We start from the raw sequence: 23331 nt of genomic DNA, 5'->3' as shown, positions 1-23331 counted from the left end.
ACCGACCATTCACCGCGCACTCGCATGAGTAACTTTCCACTCCATTAAGACCTACGACTTACAATGGAGGTTGGTCCTGTGCTTGGATGTTTGGACGATTCCATCAAATAATTTATATTTTGAGAGTTGGAAGAAAAAAAAAACACGCGAATACACATTCGAAGGCTTGCCAACCAGCCCCCCTAACTGTGGCCCGTTCTTCTGGGAGTAGTGCAGAACCAACGGGATTGACAGCTTAACAATTGTGATTTAACGTGGTCCACCAACCCTCGCGCCTCCTCCGACGCGTAGGATCACGCAGGCGGTGCTTTTCCCCGTAATCCGTGTATGGTAAAAGGACCATGTTTGGTCAGAGACGCGTGCGCACACAAACACGAAGATCCCCCCCCCCTCCCCGTATTGCCTCAAATGAGTGCTGGGGCAAGTGCTGTTAGCGAGCACACCTATGTATGTATGTTGGACTTCTTTCGCACCGTACGTAGCCAAACGCGCACCAATCGGAGGTGCGGTTATGCAAACGGGCACGGCGCACGAGTTGGTAGGTGGCCAGGACCACGTCCGGCCAGCCTTTGTCTCCCCAGTCGCGATGTTTACACACTGCACCAGTAACTCATTTGAGGCTGAGTCTACTTCGGGGAGGCCCAGGATCGGTTCAGATAATCGTTGCTCGTGTTTGCCCTGGGCGGGAATGGAACTCCGTAGCGCAGCGCGCTCAACGCTACCACCACCACCACCGCTGCCCACAGACGCGCGAACGCACAACAGACACACGCTGTGAGCAACAAAGACAAATCAGCACATGGGCAACATGTCTCGCTTAGGGCAGATTGACAGAGAGAGAGAGGGGAGCTTGAGTGATCCCCTATCTCGTGCGCACTGCTAACCAGCACAAATCACACCCCGTGTCAAACGCGTCTCTGCCATCGCTGCTGATGGGGAGCGGTAGCGCAGCAGTTCGTACGCCGCGCTACGAATCACACGGCCCGAGTTCGATTCCCGCTCACGGCCACCAACATCGGTGGCGATTATCTGAACCGATCCTGGGCATCCCCTAGGTCGACTCAGCCTCAAATGAGTACCTGGTGCGGTGTGCAAACATCGCCACTGGGGAGACGAAGGCGGCCGGGCGTGGTGCTGGCCACCCACACTCTCGCGCGCCGTTCCGGCCTTCATAGGTGCTCGCAAACAGCACTTACCCCAACAGTCTGTTCAGGCTATACGGGGGATCTTTGTCTTTGCTGCTGCTGTAGGATGATGCGTGTAGTGGGTGGGCGGGCGAGCGAGCCGGCTCTGCGTTGCTGGATTTGCTATTGCTGCTGCTGCTGCGCGCACAGAGCGAGAGAGAGAGAGCGAGAGAGCCCAGAGTGAGAGAGGGACGCGACAGCGCGGAGGAGTTGATGTCTCTTTCCTGTTCAGCTCCGAATGGAGAGGGGCGTTCGCGACAACTCAGCACCGCTACAAGGCAACAGCGCTGCAGTTGTGGCGGCGTGCGGACTAAGATGGATCGCTCTTCACCATATTAATAATACAAAATACGATTACTAAATACAGTATACAAATACACCAAACCTCCCGTCCGCCTGCACCCGAACGCGAGAGCTGCTCTATTAATAGCGACCGAGTGGTAAGAATAGGGCGCGGGGGAGACGTGTTAAAACACGCTGCAAAGCTGTCTGTCTTTGGCGAATTTAACGGCGTGTGCATTTTTTGTAATGATCGATGTTTAGATAATCTTACTAGCAATCGATATATATTAAACGTAGCACCGGTTACACACCAAAAACAGCAGCGCTGCGCTCAAAGTCGTGCGTTCGACGCGTGCACAACACAGGGAGGAGAGAGCGAGAGATACGCCGTTAACTCACTCAACACACTCACACACTCACTCACACACTGACTCACACACTCACTCACACGCTCACTCACACACTCACTCACACGCTCACTCACACACTCACACACTCACTCACACACTGACTCACACACTCACTCACACGCTCACTCACACACTCACACACTCACTCACTCACACACTCACTTACACGCTCACACACTCACTCACACACTCACTCACTCACACACTCACTCACACGCTCACACACTCACATACTCACTCACACACTCACTCACATACTCACTCACACATTCACACACTCACACACTCACTGACACACTCACTCACATACACACTGACTCACACTCACTCACTCACACACTCACTCACACACTCACTCACACACTTACTCACTCGCTCACTCACACACTCACACACTCACTCACACACTCACTCACACACTCACACACTAACTCACTCACTCACACACTCACTCACAAACTCACTCACATACTCACTCAACTCACTCACTCACACGCTCACTCACTCGCTCACTCACGCACTCACTCACACACTCACTCACACACTCACTCACACACTCACTCACTCACACGCTCACTCACTCACACATTCACTCACTCACACACTCACTGACACACTCAACTCACTCACACACTGACACACTCACTCACTCACACACTCACTCACACACTCACTCACTCGCTCACTCACACACTCACTCACACACTCACTCACGCACTCACTCACACACTCACTCACACACTCACTGACACTCACTCACACACTCAACTCAACTCCCCACGCTCGCACGGAACGCCGCTCCGCCCGTGCTCGCATGGTCAACATACTCGCTCGCTCCGGCACCGCCTGGGGCGGCCTCTCCTTCGCCGTATGCACGGCCCGAGGAGCGAGCATGCCACGAGTTCGTCTTCATTGATGGCCCTGCGCAGTGGAACTAACTACTGCCTGGGCCGCCTTCTGCGCATCACGGGCACCCGCCGAGCCAGGCTGAGGCGCTCCAGCAGCCTGCTGTGTCTGTCCGCCTCCGCCGAGTACTCTCACCGGGGCTCCCCGGCAGGACACGGCGCGGACCATGTTGCCCCGAGCGGGCCAGACAGACACCACCATCACCACCATCATCATCACCAGCAGCAGCAGCAGCACCACCAACACCAACACCGGCATCAACAACGCCTCCAGCAGCAGCAGCATCAGCAGCAGCAGCAGCGCCATCAGCAGCAGCAGCAAGATCACCACCATCACCACCAATACCTCCAGCAGCAGCCACAGCACCAGCAGCAGGAATCTGAGCATCAACGTCAACAGGAGCACGACCACTACGACCATCACCACAATCAACTTCCGTATCACCACCTCCAGCAGCAGCAACAGCAGCAACAACAACAACAACGGCAACACATCGAACAGCACTACCACCATCATCAGCAGCTGCAGCAACAGCAGCAGCAGCAGCATCACGAATACGACATCCCTCGCCAAAGCTACTACCACACCGTCAATCTCCATCATCCTAATCATCATCTCCATCAGCAGCATCATCCGCAGCAGCAGCAGCAGTATCAGCAACAGCAGCAGCAGCAACAGCAAAGCCAATTCCTTAATTCCGAGTTATACAATCACCCCTACTTTCAGCAACACAATCAACATCATCACCATCCTCCTCATACTCTTCATCCTCAACACTATCAATCACAGCAGCAGCAGCAGCAGCACCACCAGCACCTGCAGGAACTTCAACTGCGAGCCCTCCAGCACCAACAACAGCAGCAGCAGCATCAGCATCATCAGGCGTGTGCGGGGGGTACGAGGAGGAGACGGTGGGGGGTTTGGACACCCCTGCGACGCTGGGGGACCAAGTGCCTGGAGAATTGGAGAGTTCGTTTGGCCGGGGCAATGAAACGACAGAACGCGCGTACTCTCACGCTCATCGCTGTCACATTCGTCTATCTGCTGGTGGGTGGAAGTGTGCTGTGGGATGCTGCTGCTGCTGCTGCTGGGTGTAGGGGGACTTGTGTCTGTCCGATAGGTCACAGAGAGAGAGAGAGAGCCATCGGCAGTGAACAGGAGGCCACGTGGCAGTCTGTCGGTGATGGGGTTTCTTCAGTTATGTTTATTCATTTATTCACTCGATGATTATTTAAAAACCCCACCTCCCCCACCGCCCCCCCCCCCGGCCCCCCAGTGACAGCCCGATGGGATTTGGGAAGTAAAACTCTGAAAAGGTAAAGGCGCTGTGCTGCAATGTCTTGCCCACGTCACCGCTGGCGGAGGGGCATCCACTATTTCTTTAGCGCTGTGGGTTTTTTGTGTGTATTTAAGTTTGTTGTCCTTCTCCCGCACGTCCGAATAGCGCGGTCGGCCGCGTACGGTGTGAAAGAAGTTCAACAAACACACATCCACTAGAGGGAGCCCTAGAGAGACCCCCATGGAGGGTCTTTGCTCCGACTCGTCCACGATGGTCGTAGAAGGAGTTGGGAAGTGCTCACGCTTTATCCCACCTCAAGCGACCTGTCGATCGATTAAATTATTAAACGGTGGCGTGTTCATTTACACCGCTGGGACGGTGGATAAAGGCGCCGGTTGAAGGGGGATTAGAGCCTTGGCAAATCATTTCAACTGCCTCTGCCGGCAGATTGAGCTGGCGACCTCAAGATTTCAACACTGCAAGTCGGATGTGCTTTCAATCTGCACGCTGAATTGACGATCGTTGATTTTCAGCACCTTTGTTCGATCTCATTGCTGAATGAATGCCTCCCCGCTGCGCCTTGGCGGCCGTGGGGCTGTTTGACCATACTTCTCCATGCTGGTCGGTGCGGGTTCGTGAATTGAAGGGGGGGGGGTGCTACTCGGATCGGTGTCAGATATCACTGACCAATGATTTCAGTCCTGGTAGGGAATCGAACTCAGGTGGTGCAGTGCGCGCTAACCCCTGCACCACTGATTCACACTTGCCTCTGTATAGCAACGATTTACGCGCCTGATCCCTCGAGTCGATAACGCGAGTTCCACCGTGAGAAGTTTTTGCGATATGGACATACTTGCCCCCCCTTACTGCCATCTGAACGTGGAATTTCCACCGGTGGCTGAGGGCTGCTGACCGAGATGGGTGCCGCCCCATCGTTCGCCTGAGCAAAGTGACGCGTCGAGTATGCACGTAAACCAATAACACATTGGATCATGTTCACATGTGCCTTCTATCACATGTGCTTACAACACACGAATATAATCAACGGCGTCTTATGTCCCTTTAAGCCCCTCTATTTCCCGGGCATCTCCGATGAGCACAGTTGGCTAAGTACGGTGCGAAAGAAGTTCAACATACGTACAGGTGTCGAGCGTGACATCCACTTCTAAGCCGGGGGGTGCGCACTTTTTTTGTCAGTGAATCGCCGAGTGCGGGAATCGAACTGTGTTCTCCGTACGAAGTGGCTTAGTGGCGATCTCGCTGAGCCATCGGCAATTCACCCGTCCCAATGGTGTTGGCGATGGTGGTTTCGCACGCCTGTTATCCAACACTTTGGGAGAGGGGCAAGGGTTGGCGTATCGCAGGCAGATCGTGTTGTCAAACCTCCAAAGTCTGCTGTTGTTGCGGTGAGAGAGCTGTCGAGCAGGTGGGTTTGTGAACCCGTGTGTGCCGACCTTTGAGTGTTTTTTAAATCAATTTGCATGCTCGGTGGGTACTCAGCCTTTCCTGTTACTCCACGTTATTCCTGCACACACTGGTTAGTAAGAAAAAAAATCGGATTTGGCCAAAAGCGTAATGTAGGACCCTCCTTAAAGCAGCAACAGTTGTTTTACAAAATCATTGCAATATTTGGTTCATTCAAAGTCATAATCCAGCCTCGTGGGCTCGGCGGTAGAGCAAGCAGCTCGCAATCGGAAGGTTGCGATTTTTAAATCCTGATTGATCGTCGTCTCGGCCCATCATTCAAATTAGGGTCGATAAAATTAGTACCACATTGTCGGGGAAATCAATTGTGGTTGTCCTAAAGAGTATATGAAAATCGCTGACGTCATTTACAGCTCACTCAAATCGGGTTACCTTAACTGGGAGCCATGGTCAAAGGTAGCCTTCAACGACATGTTGGCGAACATGTTATTAATGCTTGATGCTTATCGACAGTAAAAAAGGGGTGTTGGGGGCTAAATCTATGATTATGGCTTTGATTCACCCATTTAAAATACTCACTGATATATGAGATATTAACTACCTCGCCTGGTGTACAGGAGGTCGTGGGTTCGATCCTGTCCCCGATGTCTGTATATTTGGAGTTTGCGTGTCTCTCTCGTGGTAGCATGGATTTTTCTCCCGGTCCTCTGGTTTTTCCCTCCACATTTATAAACATGCATTTAGAGCATTTGGCTGCTATACATTTGCACGTGATAAGCCACCTGATTGAGTTATTATTTGTGGCCAGGTCACTTCTGTATAAGAGCTATTATAACTCAGTGGGCCTTACCTGGTAAAATAAATAAATGTTTATTTTCTAAATCACGCCTCCTCATTGTATCCATTTGCCTGTAAAACTGATTGCACTGCGAGTTTAAAGACGGCCCCTCAATATTTACCGGTTGCTCGACAGAGTTGAATCATTGCGTTAAAGCCAATACACACAGAGACGAGCTGATGCTGAGCCTCCTGTAAACATCAACAGAGTCGAATGAGATTCTCAGCTCTTGACTTTTACACCAAAACTAACCACGTGAGAAGGATGGTGCCATTCCAGAAAAAAATTTAACATCACGTTTCCATATGCATATTCTGTGACTCCCTAATGTACACATCAACATCCCCTGTAGATTCTAGATTTCAAGCTTTCGTGACTGCAAGGATTCATACTCTTAGTTCTTTCGGTAAAGTCACGTAAGTAAAAAATGAAATTAAAATAATACAAATTTTAAAAATAATAATAATAATAATAAAAATAAAATTATAAATTATAAAATAAAATAATATATTAATCTTAATTCATTTTTTTCCTACGTGACTTTACCGAAAGAACTAAGCGTATGAATCCCCTGTAGAGCCTGTAACAGACTGTAGGGGCAAGTGCTGTTAGCGAGCACCTATGAAAGGCGGCACGGCACACGAGGAGAGGGGTGAGTGGCCAGCAACACACCCAGCCGCCTTTGTCTCCCCAGTAACGATGTCTACACACCGCACACGGTACTCTTTTGGAAGCTGAGTCGACTTAAAGGGGGCCCGGGACCGGTAGAGATCATCGTCACTGGTGTTGGCCGTGAGCGGGAATCGAACCCCGGTCCACCGGTTTCGTAGCGCGACGCACTAACTACTGCGCTGATGCTTCCTACAGCACACACACACGCACAGAAACCTATTGTACTGATCAACACACTTTTTCTGGTATAAGGTATTCCAACGGTTTTGTTAGGATAATTTTGGGGTGCTGATTCCAAATCTGGCATCAGTTTTTGTCTATCACATCAGGTTTTTGAGATATAAAATATTGCATTTTCAATAATAACTGCAGAAGAAAAATATTAAATAAATGTGGATATCTACATAAAATTATATTATAAACACACTATCCTAAAAATACAGCACTATATTTTAACACTAAAGCAGTCACTGACTCGCAAAAACTTGCAATCATAAGTGACAGTTAATTTCGGGTAAAATCAATGAAAATTGGGTATGCCGATAGCATAAAAATGATGTGAGATCAGAGTTGGAATCAGCACCCTGAAATTAGTCTAAAACAGCTGCAAAAGTCCAGGCCAGAAAAAATGTTTTTTTTTTGTTGACCAGTGTTATTATACTTAGCCATGGTCTATCTACTGCCTGGGTGAGGGCCAGAGGTCGCAAACGGGTTTTGATTCCTTACCCGTACCCGTACCCGGCCGCACCAGGGTCGCAAACGGCTACCCGTACCCGGCCGGGTACGGGTAGCCGGGTATCGGGTAGGGTACGGGTATCGGGTACACGGTTGCGACCTCTGGTGAGGGCTTACCCGCAACGTCGCCATGCAAAAACATGCCACGTGCCGTGTCACTCCTGCGCATGCGCTGATCTCATCTTTAAATCACAGACGTACGTACACAATGCGTTTCAGACACACACACACACACGATTCTCATTACTACATCCCCGTGGTGTTCGTGCTCGTGGGTGCAATTCTTTCCTCTGGCTTGCTGCTATTCCATCACCAGTCTTGTCCGCTTGCCATCGTCGTCATCATCATCATCATCTCCGATCACGATGGGTCCTGCCCGAGCCCGTTTATTGTTCCGGTCCATTTGCCTCCTCTCTTTAAATATCGGTAATTCTGAGAACGCATCTCTCCACAGACACTTTTGTGCACACATCAGCGTTCCCTTCCCATGATTATTTTGTAAAGCTCATATTATGCATTCACTGAAAACTAAATTACGTGAACTCGTACCAGTTGTAAGCCCTTACCACTCCGCTCACAAAGCCACGATAATCACCCTGTAATGTTTGTAACCCTGTCGGATCTCAGAGGCGAAGCAGGGGTGAGCCTGGTTACCATCCAAGTGGTTGCCTACTTGGATGGTAACCGCGAGATGGCAGGGACAGCGATGGGTTGTCGGATCCATCTGTGCTGAGCTTTGAATGTAGTGGGATTTCTTTGAAGCACTCCAGTTACACACACTCGTAGTTTTATATTTATGGAATTGGACAGACTTCCTTGTACAAGACCCTCCCGTGTATTGATAGTCGGTGAGGCTTTTTTGGAGAATGTAACAGACATTCGTTTGTTATTTATTGGTGTATGGATGCAGAGGCCCATTGCTAAACCTCCCAGGGGCAGTGAGGGGGAAGAACATTGTTCCAAAAGTCCACGTTTTTAAATCGGGCCGTACATTAATAATAATTAATACATCCATTGTATTTTTTCTTGAAAGAGTCAATAAAATACACATTTTCATGTTCTCAAGGTAGGGGTGCTGTCATCCCCCATTACCGCCCCTCCCCTCTTTGATTCATGGCTGTATAGATGTGTTTCTTTAAATCTTCAGGTCTTCATTTCTCACTCGATCCCTTCTGGAATGTTGCTAGGCTGGCTTGAAAGTAATTCAGGCACTGCGTCTTCTTCTTCTTTTATCGTACGCGTAAATATCAGCAAATCAAAGATGTAATATTAGATGTTGTTACCCACTCAATTGTCTGTTCCGAAGCAGAGTGGACCTCGTCCCATTGCTCCTTTAAACGAGTGAAGACAACAGCAGCCGCGGAGTGTTCACGATGCGCGGGTCGAAGGTGGTTTTGGAATTCGTGGCCGCACCACTCGCAGGCCGCTGAACCTCGGATGGCGCCATTTGTGGCACCGCCACGTGGCCACATCAGTCACGTGGCCCGGCTCCCTGATTCGGCTGATGATCGACAATTGGCGACGTGGAAGGTTGAAACCGCGAGGTTCGATGGCAGGGTGCTGCATGAGATGTTTCTATTTTTTTACGTCCGACGCACTACCAGCAGAGAGTACAGGAGTACGCCTACACATACGAATCCGATATTATTGTACCTATATTCTTATATTGCCAGGAAAAGATGTTTATTTGAAAAAAAAGGAATAGATGCATGTCCTCACCGATGTCGTCAGTGGGAGGAGGGACCAAAATAAGTATCGGAACAGCGCTCCTAACTGTTCCGGCTGAAATGTAACGCCATATATAATATCCCTATTAAAACAATAAGCTGTGATGATACATTGACAAAAAAAAGAAGCCGGAGCAAAGGACCAAAAATAACAAATCACCAAGCCGTGCGTGGAGGTTTGGGAATGCAAAACACTTAAATGGTTCACAGTGCCCACTGCACAATCATCCTGGGAAGCGCCTCGTCCTTTTAACGCCGAGGATCTCACTTCTCAGCGACGCAAGCTCGCGCTCCCTCAGATTTCAAGCGGCTTTTGGGAATTGCCTCTTAAATCACCGTTATAAATACCTGCGACGAAAATGGGAAACCAGTCACCACAAGCGAACCACCGCCACCGCCCCTCCCCCCGTAATCCGATCGGTCACCGCCAGCTATAATTGGGGTGGCGTTGTCTCGCGGTTGCTGGATACAAATGACGGCGTTCGTTTCGCTGGGTGTAGTGCTGCGAGATTTACGTGCGGTCATTGACTGCAACTTGAACGCATGCGTACCGGTGAATCAAGCAATTAGCACACGGGGGTTGTGAAGCTCGCGGTCACATCGGAATCGGTCATGGGAACTTTTGTTTGTCCTGAAAGAAATCCGATGGGCTATGAAGCTACGCTTTTTATCGATGGTCCGGTGGGGGCGGGTCAGAGAGTCGCAACAAGAAACATTACGAAAATAATGTACAGGTGTGATAACTGTGACGGTTCTACTCCGCACCTTGAGCTTCACAGAGGGTGTTAAAGATACCGAGACCCCATTTGCAAGAGTAGGCCATCGTGTACCGGCGTCAGGGTGCAAAATTGGCAAGTTGTACCTGGTAATATCAAAAAATGTGTTCAGTTTTATTTGTATATATAGATTTTTTAAAGTAGTTTGTTTACCTTTCCGATGCTTTGCGCTCCTATTGTATTTTTGATATTGGTATTTGTTCTTATGAAGTTCTGACCCCCGTGCCTCAGCTGGACATCTGTGAAAAAAGCGCTTCATAGCTCCTCGGATTCCTAACAGCACAAATAAATATTCTGATTCTGAAATTCGAAACATTACACCGTAATTACTCGTTTAGGATGAAACACACACAGCAGCAGTAGTAGTCATCACCACCACCCCCCCTCCCCCTCTTGGCAAAGTCATGCCACACACAGATCAACTCTTGCAGAATGATTCTCGACCTGGTCTCTTGCGTTCTCACCAGGTTCAATAAAATAAACTCCAAGTAAACTCGAATCGCGAGGGTGGCGATTCGTTAAGTCCCTTAACTCGACACGTATATACGCATGCAACGTTTCACCCACCGATATCGATGAAGGTTCAACGATTTGTAAGCAATGAATGTGCGTTTCAAATCAACGAAATTATACGGAAACTGTATGTTAGTGCCACATTTTAGCCTGATGGAGTGAACAAAAATACAACGGAAACAGATACAAACAAAATGGAAACGATACTAAATGAAACAGCGGTAACGAGATACTCCTATGAAGAATAGCCCACGTCACGCTCTGCTGTCGGCTGATATACGACTTTAAGCATACATTGATTTAACGGTGTCAATTTCAAAATACTCGATAGTCCACAAAACCGCTTTGTCTGGCTCCGTTTGCGAGTAGGTGTTGTTAATTGCACGAACTAAGTGAATTGTTAAGTTGATTTGCGTGGCCATCCGTGGGGGGATATTACGATTTTAAAAGCATATCATCGTGGACTGTCAAAGATTTCATTGAAGACAGAAGGTTGGTTGTTTCTTTAGTTTGTTCCAGAACACCACCTTACTCGCACGCACTAAACAACAACGACGAGTTGCATCTCTCTCCCAGGTCGACAAATCGGCAGCGTTAACAAGCTTTGCGAAGCGTTTCCATGGACGGCTGACTTTGCACGAAGATTACTCGAGTGGCACACGGTGTGCAGAATATTCACGAGAATACACACGGCTCAACTGCGTGTTTAACTGCGCATCATTAAACTCCTATTTGACTTTGCAAGCTTCCACATGTTTACCACTCAATCTTTCGGATTGCCTTCGTTATTGCTCAGTGCTCACAGACTTACTCGCAGACTACACAAGACAAGCTTGAATTTCGATTTAAAGCTTTCGTGACTGCAGGGATTCATCTTCTTGGTTCTTTCGGTAAAGTCACGTAGCAAGGAAATAATAAAATAATACAAATATAACATAATAAAAAATTCTCACGACGTTTCGGCCACAACGCAGGTAGCCGTCCTCAGGTGAAGACCAGGTCTGTCGGGGAGACAGCGTCTGAATTCAGACGCTGTCTCCCTGACAGACCTGGTTCTGTCTCCCCGACAGACCTGGTCTTCACCTGAGGACGGCTGCTTGCGTTGCGGCCGAAACGTCGTGAGAATTATTTTATTATGTTTTATTTTTATTATTTTATTATTTCCCTTCTACGTGACTTTACCGAAAGAACCAAGAAGAAGACAAGTTTGCTTCCTAAAAGGGGCCTCAATGCAATCACATTTCAAATGCCACCTCGAGCTTCTGTGGCTTATTCCGATGTACTGACTCTGCTTTTCATAATGAAAGTTTTTGGGTTAGATCACGTAAATATAAATGCGTTGATAAACCCGCCACCACCCGACACAGCCAATTAGTAAGGTTTGTCACGTAAACGGAACGTGCCAATTCGTTACTAGTACAGCACACCGGTGTGTTGGAGAGTAAACCCGCAACATTTACAATTCGAGTTCGACGTTTCGCCAGCATTTACAACCAGCATCATCAGGCGACAGCCAGAGTTGTGGAGAAATCCTCCTCCTGCTTTTCGGTCTTAAATCGAGGGGATAGATGTGATGTCGATACTTCGAGATAAAGATGCCATCGTTGCCAACACCGTCAATGCCACCACAGAGACACCAAGAGACGTCAAAACGAAGGTGGTGGTGGGGGAGTAGTCGTGGGGAGTGGTTGTCCTGAGAAATGTCAAAAGTTTTTAACAGAGCCCTACAAAGACTTTAAGGGAAGGGGCATTGCATCAAAGCCTTCTCCCCATTCCGGATCCACCACTGCCCAGGCGTCACAAGACCTTCACTGATCTGCCCGGAGAGTATTCCACCTTCTAGGCGTAGGTCTCCGACATCACCCTTGGTCACCGGACAGAATTAGAAAATCTGAATATTTATTCCTACTGGAGGAATCCGATGAGCCATGAAGCTCTTTTTGACAGGTGTCCAGTTAGGGGCACGGGATCAGGACGTTACAACAACAAACACGACAAAACACGATAGGAGTGCAAAGTATAGGAAAGGTTAACGACATAAATAAAATATACAAATGAAACGAAACAAATTTTTTTTTCGTCCCACCAGTTAAAGCCCGATGAGCTCTTAGCTTATTTGCCAGAAGCGACCTGGCCACAAGTGATAGCCCAACGCAGCGGCTTATCATTGGAAATCTATCGAAGCAGGACACTACAGTGCCTCCATCCAGAACCCCTCCTGCTCCTCCCCTATCCTGCACACGTGTCCCACCCAGCGCAACTCGTAATGCCTCATCGGGAGCGTGTGTGGCTGTGTGTGGCTGTGTGTGTATGTGTGTGTCTGTGTGTGTCTGTCTGTGGCTGTGTGTGTCTGTTGTAAGGAGCGGTAGTGTGGCGCTGCACTACGAATCTGGCGTCCCGGGTTCGATTCACGCTCACGGCAAACACCAGTGACGATTATCTGAACAGGTCCTGGGCCTCTCCTAGGTAGACTCAGCCTCAAATGAGTACCTGGTGCGATGTGTAAACATCGCCGCTAGGGAGACAAAGGCAGCCGGGCGTGGTGCTGGCCACCCACCTCCTCGTGTACCGTTCCGGCCTTCTTCATAGGTGCTCGCTAACAGCACTTGCCCCTATAGTCTGTTAAGGCTATACGGGGGATCTTTGTCTTTGTACTGTGTCTGTGTGCGTTGTCCTGTGGTCGGGAGTGTAAGTGCGGCGGTAAGCGTGCTGACCTATGAGCCTGGGCACGCGCGTTCGAGTCCCACTCACGACCAATAACAGTGGTGAGCACAGGAGTGACCCGTGCGTCTGGAATCACAAGACAAACAGAGCCCCGTGTTATTTGCTCGCGGTCTGGATGCAAGTCCGTTCGATTCAACAGCGACCTCCCTCTGACTGATTTCCTACGAGTGGAATTATCTGGACTCGTTCTTCCTTACTACTCAGAGACATCTTGGGCCTGCAGATACAAAAAAATATAAATTCGTTATTTTTCCCAATGATTCCAGACTTATGGGCCACCCTGTAGTACTGGGACTCCACTAGGTCGACTCAACCTTAAATGAGTACCTGGGACGATGTGTAAACGATGTGGAAACGATGCGTGCCGTGCCGTGCCGGCCTACATTGGTAACAGCACTTGCCCCAACGGTCGCTCCGGGCCACGTGGGGGATATTTGCCTTTGTTATCATATTTGTTGTTATCGGCGGCCGATGCCAGGTGCGGCGTTTTTTTTTTGTTAACGCGGTTAAGAGCCGACTCGCATGTGTGTGTGGGGGGGGGGGACCCCCACTTCCTTCTGATGTTCCACAGCCGGAACAGCGCAAACAAAGCGGTCACTCGCAGCAGACCAAACGGCGGATGCTTCACCAAACCTCCCCGCAGCCAGTTGCTCCGTGTTTACCAGTCCGCAGATGCATGCGGCGCTCGCTGTTCAAATGCCCTTAGTCCATTAACTAGCGGGTGGTGGTGGTGGAGGGGGAACCGGCCAACGACTGACAGATGGGTCTCTGGTGGGGTCACTGCGCTCTTAAATTACCCACGCGTCCATAGCTCGGAGATAAGTCAGTTAACTGGAACAGCCGTGGCACGGCGCAGTCGGCTGTCAATAAGCGCCCACGTTGCTCGCTCCTCGCGCGGAAAGTGTTGGCGAGTGTAGCACGGGCGAGACGGTGCCCTCACTGGTGCGTAGCCCCGGGATGGGGGGCAGTTCGACAAATTCGCCTAACTCAGCCGTGGGGGGCAGGCAGCTGGTGCCTTGCCGCCCCCCCCCCCCCTGGTGGCTAAAGCTACGAGTTGGGGCACACCCCCCCCCCACCCCCCTTGACAACCACCACAAGATTTGTTGTAAAAGAACAATAACAACATCAAAATATTTAAAACGCGGTTCGCATTATTCTTTAATCATGACTATGATTTCATTTCCGTTGCATGTTTCATTTTAATTTAATTTTAGAGCGGTAACGTATGGCGACCGTGCGAGACGGATCCAATGCTGGGGTCCCACGCTGGCCGGTTTTTGCCGCACCCCATTGAGCTGATAACGTCGCTACGACGCCTCTGCTTGTGACGTTGGTGTCCCCAGTCCCAATAACGATCCGGGTTTGTGCCATCGACGTCGCGTGGCGAGACGAGACGATGTCACCCTGGGGACGATTTCACTCTGGGGACGATCTCACCCTGGGGACGATCTCACCCTGGGGACGATCTCACTCTGGGGACGATCTCACTCTGGGGACGATCTCACTCTGGGGACGATCTCACTCTGGGGACGATCTCACCATGGGCACGATCTCACCCTGGGGACGATCTCACTCTGGGGACGATCTCACCATGGGCACGATCTCACCCTGGGGACGATCTCACACTGGGGACGATCTCACTCTGGGGACGATCTCACCCTGGGTACGATCTCACCCAGAGGACGATCTCACTCTGGGGACGATCTCACCCTGGGGACAATCTCACCTGGCAATGGCAGATCGCTGTGCCACGTCACCACATGTGTAAACAAAACGGGCATCTGGGAGACGACACCGCAGAACTAATATCTTATGTTCCCTTCAATTGCCTCGCTCAATTGTGTTGGTGCGCCGTGCCACAGGGCCTGCTACAGCGGTGTTCATCGCTCCGCGATCACGGTTTTAAACCCCTGAGCTGGAATATTCAGAAGTGACAAAACGTGAAGATTTGTATATATATATATAAAACAACAGGTGGCGTCACCACGGCCTATGTGTTAGGATAGGTGCATCGTGAGGCCAAGTGAATTGTCAAAGGCTTGCTGGCAGGAGGTCATGGCACAGACAGAGGCATCTTGTGATGACTGGCTGAGATGACTGACAGATCTACATTTCCTGAATTTAGAGTATTTGGTTTGTTATACATTCCCACGTGATAAGCCACTTCGTTGAGCTATCATTTGTGGCGAGGTCGCTTCTGTAAAAGCGCGGCACAGTTCAGTGGGCCTTACCTGGTAAAAAAAAGTGATACATATGTTGAGTAGTTCCTGACGTACGTACTCGGAGATGGAGGTAAGTTAGGGGCTTTCGCCAGGGTTTATTTACGCTTATCAATACTACACAGGGTACACATATCCCAGGGACTAGGGGTCCTACTCTGAGTCCGGGTCCCTGCCGGCTAGCTCCGGTCTCTCTCTCTCTCTCGTGTCGGATCGTGGAGTCTGCCGACTCCACCGAGCGGAGAGAGAGAAGCACCTCTACGGCTACCACCGGCTTCTCCCCAGACTCCCTATTCGATCCCTCTCTCTACCCCTGGTTCCCTCTTCACCCTGTTTACTTTACCTGTTACCACGGTGACCCCGCTTACGTCACGGGGTATCCCTTAAATACCCGAGGAGACGTGACGTCACGTGCACTGCCCAGCGCACGTGACCCCACGTCCCGTGATGTCATCGCACCGGACAGCGCACACGATGCCACCACTCTACTCCTCTACTCCTCTACACATATTGAGTGAACCATTCAGAAACACTATTTAGGAGGCAGGAACGTTTATTCTACATTTACGTAACACCGCACTAAATACACCTATCTCTCACTCTTGTTACACACAGGACCAAAATACACCTATTCCTCTCCATACGGGATAACTATAGCGGGTGAGAGGAGCCAACGTGCTGTCTGACCCACGATGTAGACATAACACTTGGATTCCACTTCACCTGCAGACAGCCCCAATACGTGATCGGAGCTCTCCTTTTATCCTTCACCGGCGCGGCCTGGCTCCACCCTCGGCCACGCCCACCTCTGGAATATTCTCGACGGTTCCAAGCTATTCTGACTCTGTCTCCTCGACAGACCTGTTCTCCACCTGAGGACGGCTGCTTGCGTTGTGGCCGAAACGTCGTGAGAATTGTATTTTATTATGTTTTATTATTTTATTATTTCCATTCTATGTGACTTTACCGAAAGAACCAACAAGATGAATTCCAGGCTACACCGCGCCTGTTCCCTCTCTGGCTCCGCCCTTAATCACGCCCCCTTCGGGAACTTTCCAGACGATTGTCAGCTACTCTTCCAGTGTCCCCGCGTCCACCCTTGGCCCACACGGAATTGATTTCTCTAAGACGATGGTACTTTGCAAGCCTACTGGCTATCAACAAAGATTCGTTCGTGAAGCCATCCATATATACAGACACAGACACAATTTCCACCGAGAGGAAGGTCATAGACTCAGCAAGCATTGGTAAGATGTCATCAACCACTTTGGGTCATGACTTGACTTGTGTTTTCTTGTCAATCAATTTCCCCCGTCAGCAGTGTGGTGTGTGGAGCGGGGTGAAGGGATTTGCTGGTGGCCCTTTGCTGCATTGGCATTGCTGCTGCATTGGCATTGCTGCTGCATTGACATTGCTGTTGCATTGGCATTGCTGCTGCATTGGCATTGCTGCTGCATTGGCATTGCTGCTGCGTTGGCATTGCTGCTGCGTTGGCATTGCTGCTGCATTGGCATTGCTGCTGCATTGGCATTGCTGCTGCGTTGGCATTGCTGCTGCATTGGCATTGCTGCTGCATTGGCATTGCTGCTGCGTTGGCATTGCTGCTGCATTGGCATTGCTGCTGCGTTGGCATTGCTGCTGCATTGACATTGCTGCTACATTGGCATTGCTGCTGCATTGGCATTGCTGCTGCATTGGCATTGCTGCTGCGTTGGCATTGCTGCTGCATTGGCATTGCTGCTGCGTTGGCATTGCTGCTGCGTTGGCATTGCTGCTGCATTGACATTGCTGCTACATTGGCATTGCTGCTGCATTGGCATTGCTGCTGCATTGGCATTGCTGCTGCGTTGGCATTGCTGCTGCATTGGCATTGCTGCTGCATTGACATTGCTGCTACATTGGCATTGCTGCTGCATTGGCATTGCTGCTGCATTGGTATTGCTGCTGCATTGGCATTGCTGCTGCATTGGCATTGCTGCTGCGTTGGCATTGCTGCTACATTGGCATTGCTGCTACATTGGCATTGCTGCTGCGTTGGCATTGCTGCTGCATTGGTATTGCTGCTGCATTGGCATTGCTGCTGCATTGGTATTGCTGCTGCATTGGCATTGCTGCTGCATTGGCATTGCTGCTGCGTTGGCATTGCTGCTACATTGGCATTGCTGCTGCATTGGCATTGCTGCTGCGTTGGCATTGCTGCTGCATTGGCATTGCTGCTGCATTGGCATTGCTGCTGCGTTGGCATTGCTGCTGCATTGACATTGCTGCTACATTGGCATTGCTGCTGCATTGGCATTGCTGCTGCATTGGCATTGCTGCTGCGTTGGCATTGCTGCTGCATTGGCATTGCTGCTGCATTGACATTGCTGCTACATTGGCATTGCTGCTGCATTGGCATTGCTGCTGCATTGGTATTGCTGCTGCATTGGCATTGCTGCTGCGTTGCCATTGCTGCTGCGTTGGCATTGCTGCTGCGTTGGCATTGCGTTCTACTTGATTAAATATACTTTTTAATAAATGTTTTCTCCTACAACATCAGAGTGCAGCGCCACATTAAATACGCACTACAATGACAATAGTTTAAAGCGATTTGAAAAAAAAATTTCGTGACGTCATATTTGAGGTGTGGTCTGACTTTTCTGTGACGCCGTGTGACGAGGGGGGGGGGGGGTAAAAAATCGTCCAAAATCGCACAAAATCGCGTGACGTCATTTATGGACGGCCCCTTAACCAAATTTAGCCGGCCCGGTGATCTTTGCGGCAGAGCAAACGTCTCGCAATTTGAGTTGGCATCCTGGTCGGAGGGGGGGGGGGGGGGGGTTGACTCAGCCCATCATCTCTCCGTGGTCGATACAGCGAAGTACCGCTTTGTGGGGACGTCAACAGTGGATGCCCTGTGGGTAGACTCGCTGAATGTGTAAATCACTGCCTCGGGGCTGTGAGCAGGAGGGGACCAAGCACTGCCTTATCGATGCCCTTTTGCACACGGAACGGCGCTGACTTTGAATGAAACGAGAAGCGCCTGGGGAGGCTGCTGCACCGCTCGGTGAGAAGTTGTGAGCAGCGTTTGTCCCGTGGCTACACTGATCTCTGCCCATGGGAACTTGGAGTTTTCACCACCAGCTCAGGGTTATTAGTGTCGCTGTGTTTGAAGGTATGTGGGGTGGGGGTGGGGGGAGAGGTGAGAAAAACACAACAGGAGTATAAAGTATAGGAAAGTAAACACGTCATTTAAAATATATACAAATGAAACTAATCTCTTTTTTTTCTTACCAAGTAAAGCCCTCTAAGCTATTTGCTTTTTGTGTCAGAAGCGACCTGGCCACAATGATAGCTCAACAAAGTGGCTTATCATGTGGGAATGTATAGCAGCAAAATAATAAAAATAATGAAAATGCATGTTTCAACGTATCACAGACTGTACACGATTTGTGAAACACGAAGTGGATTGAATGACGACGCGATCTGCTTCTGCCTTCGGTGCATTCTGCTGCGGTTCCCACCTCCTGTGTTATATGACGGGCGCGTTCCACGTTATAACGACGTGTTCCTCGTTATAACGGCGTGTTCCTCGTTATAACGACGTGTTCCTCGTTATAACGACGTGTTCCACGTTATAACGACGTGTTCCTCGTTATAACGACGTGTTCCTCGTTATAACGACGTGTTCCTCGTTATAACGACGTGTTCCTCGTTATAACGACGTGTTCCTCGTTATAACGACGTGTTCCTCGTTATAACGACGTGTTCCTCGTTATAACGACGTGTTCCACGTTATAACGACGTGTTCCTCGTTATAACGACGTGTTCCTCGTTATAACGACGTGTTCCTCGTTATAACGACGTGTTCCACGTTATAACGACGTGTTCCACGTTATAACGACGTGTTCCTCGTTATAACGACGTGTTCCTCGTTATAACGACGTGTTCCTCGTTATAACGACGTGTTCCTCGTTATAACGACGTGTTCCTCGTTATAACGACGTGTTCCTCGTTATAACGACGTGTTCCACGTTATAACGACGTGTTCCACGTTATAACGACGTGTTCCTCGTTATAACGACGTGTTCCTCGTTATAACGACGTGTTCCTCGTTATAACGACGTGTTCCTCGTTATAACGACGTGTTCCTCGTTATAACGACGTGTTCCTCGTTATAACGACGTGTTCCTCGTTATAACGACGTGTTCCTCGTTATAACGACGTGTTCCTCGTTATAACGACGTGTTCCTCGTTATAACGACGTGTTCCTCGTTATAACGACGTGTTCCACGTTATAACGACGTGTTCCACGTTATAACGGGCGCGTTCCACGTTATAACGGCGTGTTCCTCGTTATAACGACGTGTTCCTCGTTATAACGACGTGTTCCTCGTTATAACGACGTGTTCCACGTTATAACGACGTGTTCCTCGTTATAACGGGCACGTTCCGCGTTGTGCGACAAGTGTTCCCGTATGGAAGAACCGCGTTTTAGTGAAAACAAACAAAACATCTCGTTTTACTCTTTAATTACAATCGTGCTATCGGCATCATGTCACGAGATGAAGTCTCCGATCTCTCGCAGTGCAATGCAGAACAGCCTGCAGAAGGAGACATCATAGAACTACTTTCGAGGTGTCGCTGAGTAACATTCTCCAAGCGGCAAAATGCCAGAGCTACAGTTCAGCCAAATCAAGTGACAACCTAAATGTCAGGTGTTGCTCTAGAGAGCCGTTTGAAGCATGCACAAACAAAATATCGAGTGCTATTCACAGCGCGGAAATTGAGTGATGTTAAGCTGAAGCTAATTCAATATTGCGGGGGGTTTTCTTGGGTGCAATATCTATAATCAGACTGATACAGTGATCTCACGGGTAGACACGATGAACGTTTATTTATTGCAGCTGTCACTGATTGACCGGGTCTACGACCACCAACTCACACAATCCTCGTGAACGTGGATGAATCACGCGCGGCAGACTGCGACATTCAGCTTCGTAACCCAGAACTCCAGCGGCACCTGCCGATACTTTAAACCTGCGGGCGGCCAGCCACGCAGTGCCCTCTGAGCAGAGAACGGCTTCAGCATTGAAACTAAAACTTTTATTTTATTTCAGAAGCGATCTGGCTATCACAAATGCCAGCTCGACGAAGCGGCTTACCACGTGGAAATGTATAGCAGCCAAATACTTGATAATAATAAAAAAAATATGAGAATGAAAAACCGTAGGATTCTAGATTTGAAGCTTTCGTGACTGCAAGGATTCATATTCTTAGGTTTTTTTCGGTAAAGTCACGTAGGTAAAAAATTCAAATTCATAAAAGTAAAATTAAAAATAAAATAAAAATCATTTTTATTTTACTTTTATACATTTTTATTTTTTACCTACGTGACTTTACCGAAAAAACCTAGAAATGAAAACCATAGGACCCAGTGAAAAATCCATTGCTTGAACCAACGCTGACCATGCCCTCCCCCCCCTCCCGCTACGCCCCACGCCCACCCACTGGCAGGTCGGCGCAACAATTTTCGACGCTCTCGAGTCCAAGAACGAGGAGGTGGAGAGGGAGAGGCTACAGAAGCGAGAGAATCTCCTGCGAGGCAAGTACAACGTAAGCAGCGACGACTGGAGGGAACTCGAGCGAGTGGTCATGCTGTCGGAGCCGCACAGAGCCGGCGTGCAGTGGAAGTTCGCCGGGTCTTTCTACTTCTCCATCACCGTCATCACCACCATCGGTAAGGGGTGGTTGCTGTTCACGAGCCCTATGATGGGGTGTGCAGCTCGCTGTCACCCCCCGCCACTCACGCCCTAGGTGAACACCGGCACGCGTGCACGAATTGAATTCCCGTGGGACGCAATCGTAGCGGGTGTCGATAGAAATTGACATCCCACGTGCGATAGAACGCACCTCCGATTCGTGTCGCCCGATGTATCGCTCCGCGCGCCTGTCGCTCTGCACTACAGCTCCTGTCACCCCGCACCACAGCTCCTGTCACCCTGCACTACAGCTCCTGTCCCCCTGCACTACAGCTCCTGTCACCCTGCACTACAGCCCCTGTCACCCTGCACTACAGCTCCTGTCACCCTGCACCACAGCCCCTGTCTCCCTGCACTAAAGCTCCTGTCACCCTGCACTACAGCCCCTGTAGCCCTGCACTACAGCTCCTGTCACCCTGCACCACAGCTCCTGTCACCCTGCACTACAGCTCCTGTCACCCTGCACCACAGCTCATGTCACCCTGCACTACAGCTCCTGTCACCCTGCACCACAGCTCCTGTCACCCTGCACCACAGCTCCTGTCACCCTGCACCACAGCCCCTGTCACCCTGCACTACAGCTCCTGTCACCCTGCACTACAGCCCCTGTCACCCTGCACTACAGCTCCTGTCACCCTGCACCACAGCCCCTGTCTCCCTGCACTACAGCTCCTGTCACCCTGCACTACAGCTCCTGTCTCCCTGCACCACAGCTCCTGTCACCCTGCACCACAGCTCCTGTCACCCTGCACCACAGCTCCTGCCACCCTGCACTACAGCTCCTGTCACCCTGCACTACAGCTCCTGTCACCCTGCACGACAGCTCCTGTCACCCTGCATCACAGCTCCTGTCACCCTGCACTACAGCTCCTGTCACCCTGCACCACAGCTCCTGTCACCCTGCACCACAGCTCTTGTCACCCTGCACTACAGCTCCTGTCACCCTGCACTACAGCTCATGTCACCATGCACTACAGCTCCTGTCACCATGCACTACAGCTCCTGTCTCCCTGCACCACAGCTCATGTCACCATGCACTACAGCTCCTGTCACCATGCACTACAGCCCCTGTCACCCTGCACTACAGCTGTTGTCACCCTGCACTACAGCTCCTGTCTCCCTGCACCACAGCTCCTGTCACCATGCACTACAGCTCCTGTCACCATGCACTACAGCCCCTGTCACCCTGCACCACAGCTGTTGTCACCCTGCACTACAGCTCATGTCTCCCTGCACCACAGCTCCTGTCACCCTGCACTACAGCTCCTGTCACCCTGCACCACAGCTCCTGTCACCTTGCACTACAGCTCCTGTCACCTTGCACTACAGCCCCTGTCACCCTGCACCACAGCTCCTGTCACCCTGCACTACAGCCCCTGTCACCCTGTACTACAGCTCCTGTCACCCTGCACCACAGCTCCTGTCTCCCTGCACTACAGCTCCTGTCACCCTGCACCACAGCTCCTGTTTCCCTGCACTACAACTCCATGGCAGCCACCACTGTCTGCAATGCGGCCATCGTAGTCCTGCTGCTGCTGCAACATTCGCCCCTGCAGCATCAGCAGCGTTCAATTTACGCCGACTTTTAAGAGGCACTTAAAGCCTCCCCCCCCTCCCCCCACCTCTGTCTATCGCCTGGCTTTCGAGCGGCACCAAGCCTCCGCTCCATTCCCCAGCGTCACGGTCATTCGTGTGCGTGAAATATTGCGCGCGTTACAAAAAAATCACATCATTATTATTTGCATCGCAATGCCGACCGAGGCAAGTGCTGCCCGGATGATGTTACATGACCGCAGTTGAGAGCGTTCCCAGTCTCATTAGGGATCAGCGCCAGTCGTCACAGCGTAACCCGAACTACTCGATTTCGGCTATTAATTTGTACACTGATTGTTGTGTTTGG

General features: G+C 50.3%; 1 protein-coding gene across 1 annotated transcript in view; it reads left to right on the top strand.

Annotated features, from left to right (window-relative positions):
• The first annotated feature begins 1415 nt into the window (after positions 1-1415).
• The window catches only part of LOC133353215 (uncharacterized), a 31738-nt gene continuing 9822 nt past the window's right edge, over positions 1416-23331 (top strand). Inside the window, exons 1-2 of the mRNA XM_061569289.1 lie at positions 1416-3829; positions 21187-21409. Coding sequence (XP_061425273.1) covers positions 2747-3829; positions 21187-21409 — 1306 coding nt within the window. The 5' untranslated portion in view covers positions 1416-2746. The remainder of the gene's footprint in view (positions 3830-21186; positions 21410-23331) is intronic.

The sequence above is a fragment of the Lethenteron reissneri genome, chromosome 43 (assembly GCF_015708825.2).
Source record: "Lethenteron reissneri isolate LAM-NWPU_2019-01 chromosome 43, ASM1570882v1, whole genome shotgun sequence".
In the NCBI taxonomy this organism is placed as follows: domain Eukaryota; kingdom Metazoa; phylum Chordata; class Hyperoartia; order Petromyzontiformes; family Petromyzontidae; genus Lethenteron; species Lethenteron reissneri.
Note: the sequence above shows the minus strand (reverse complement) of the source record. Positions and strands in the feature narration are given on the sequence as shown.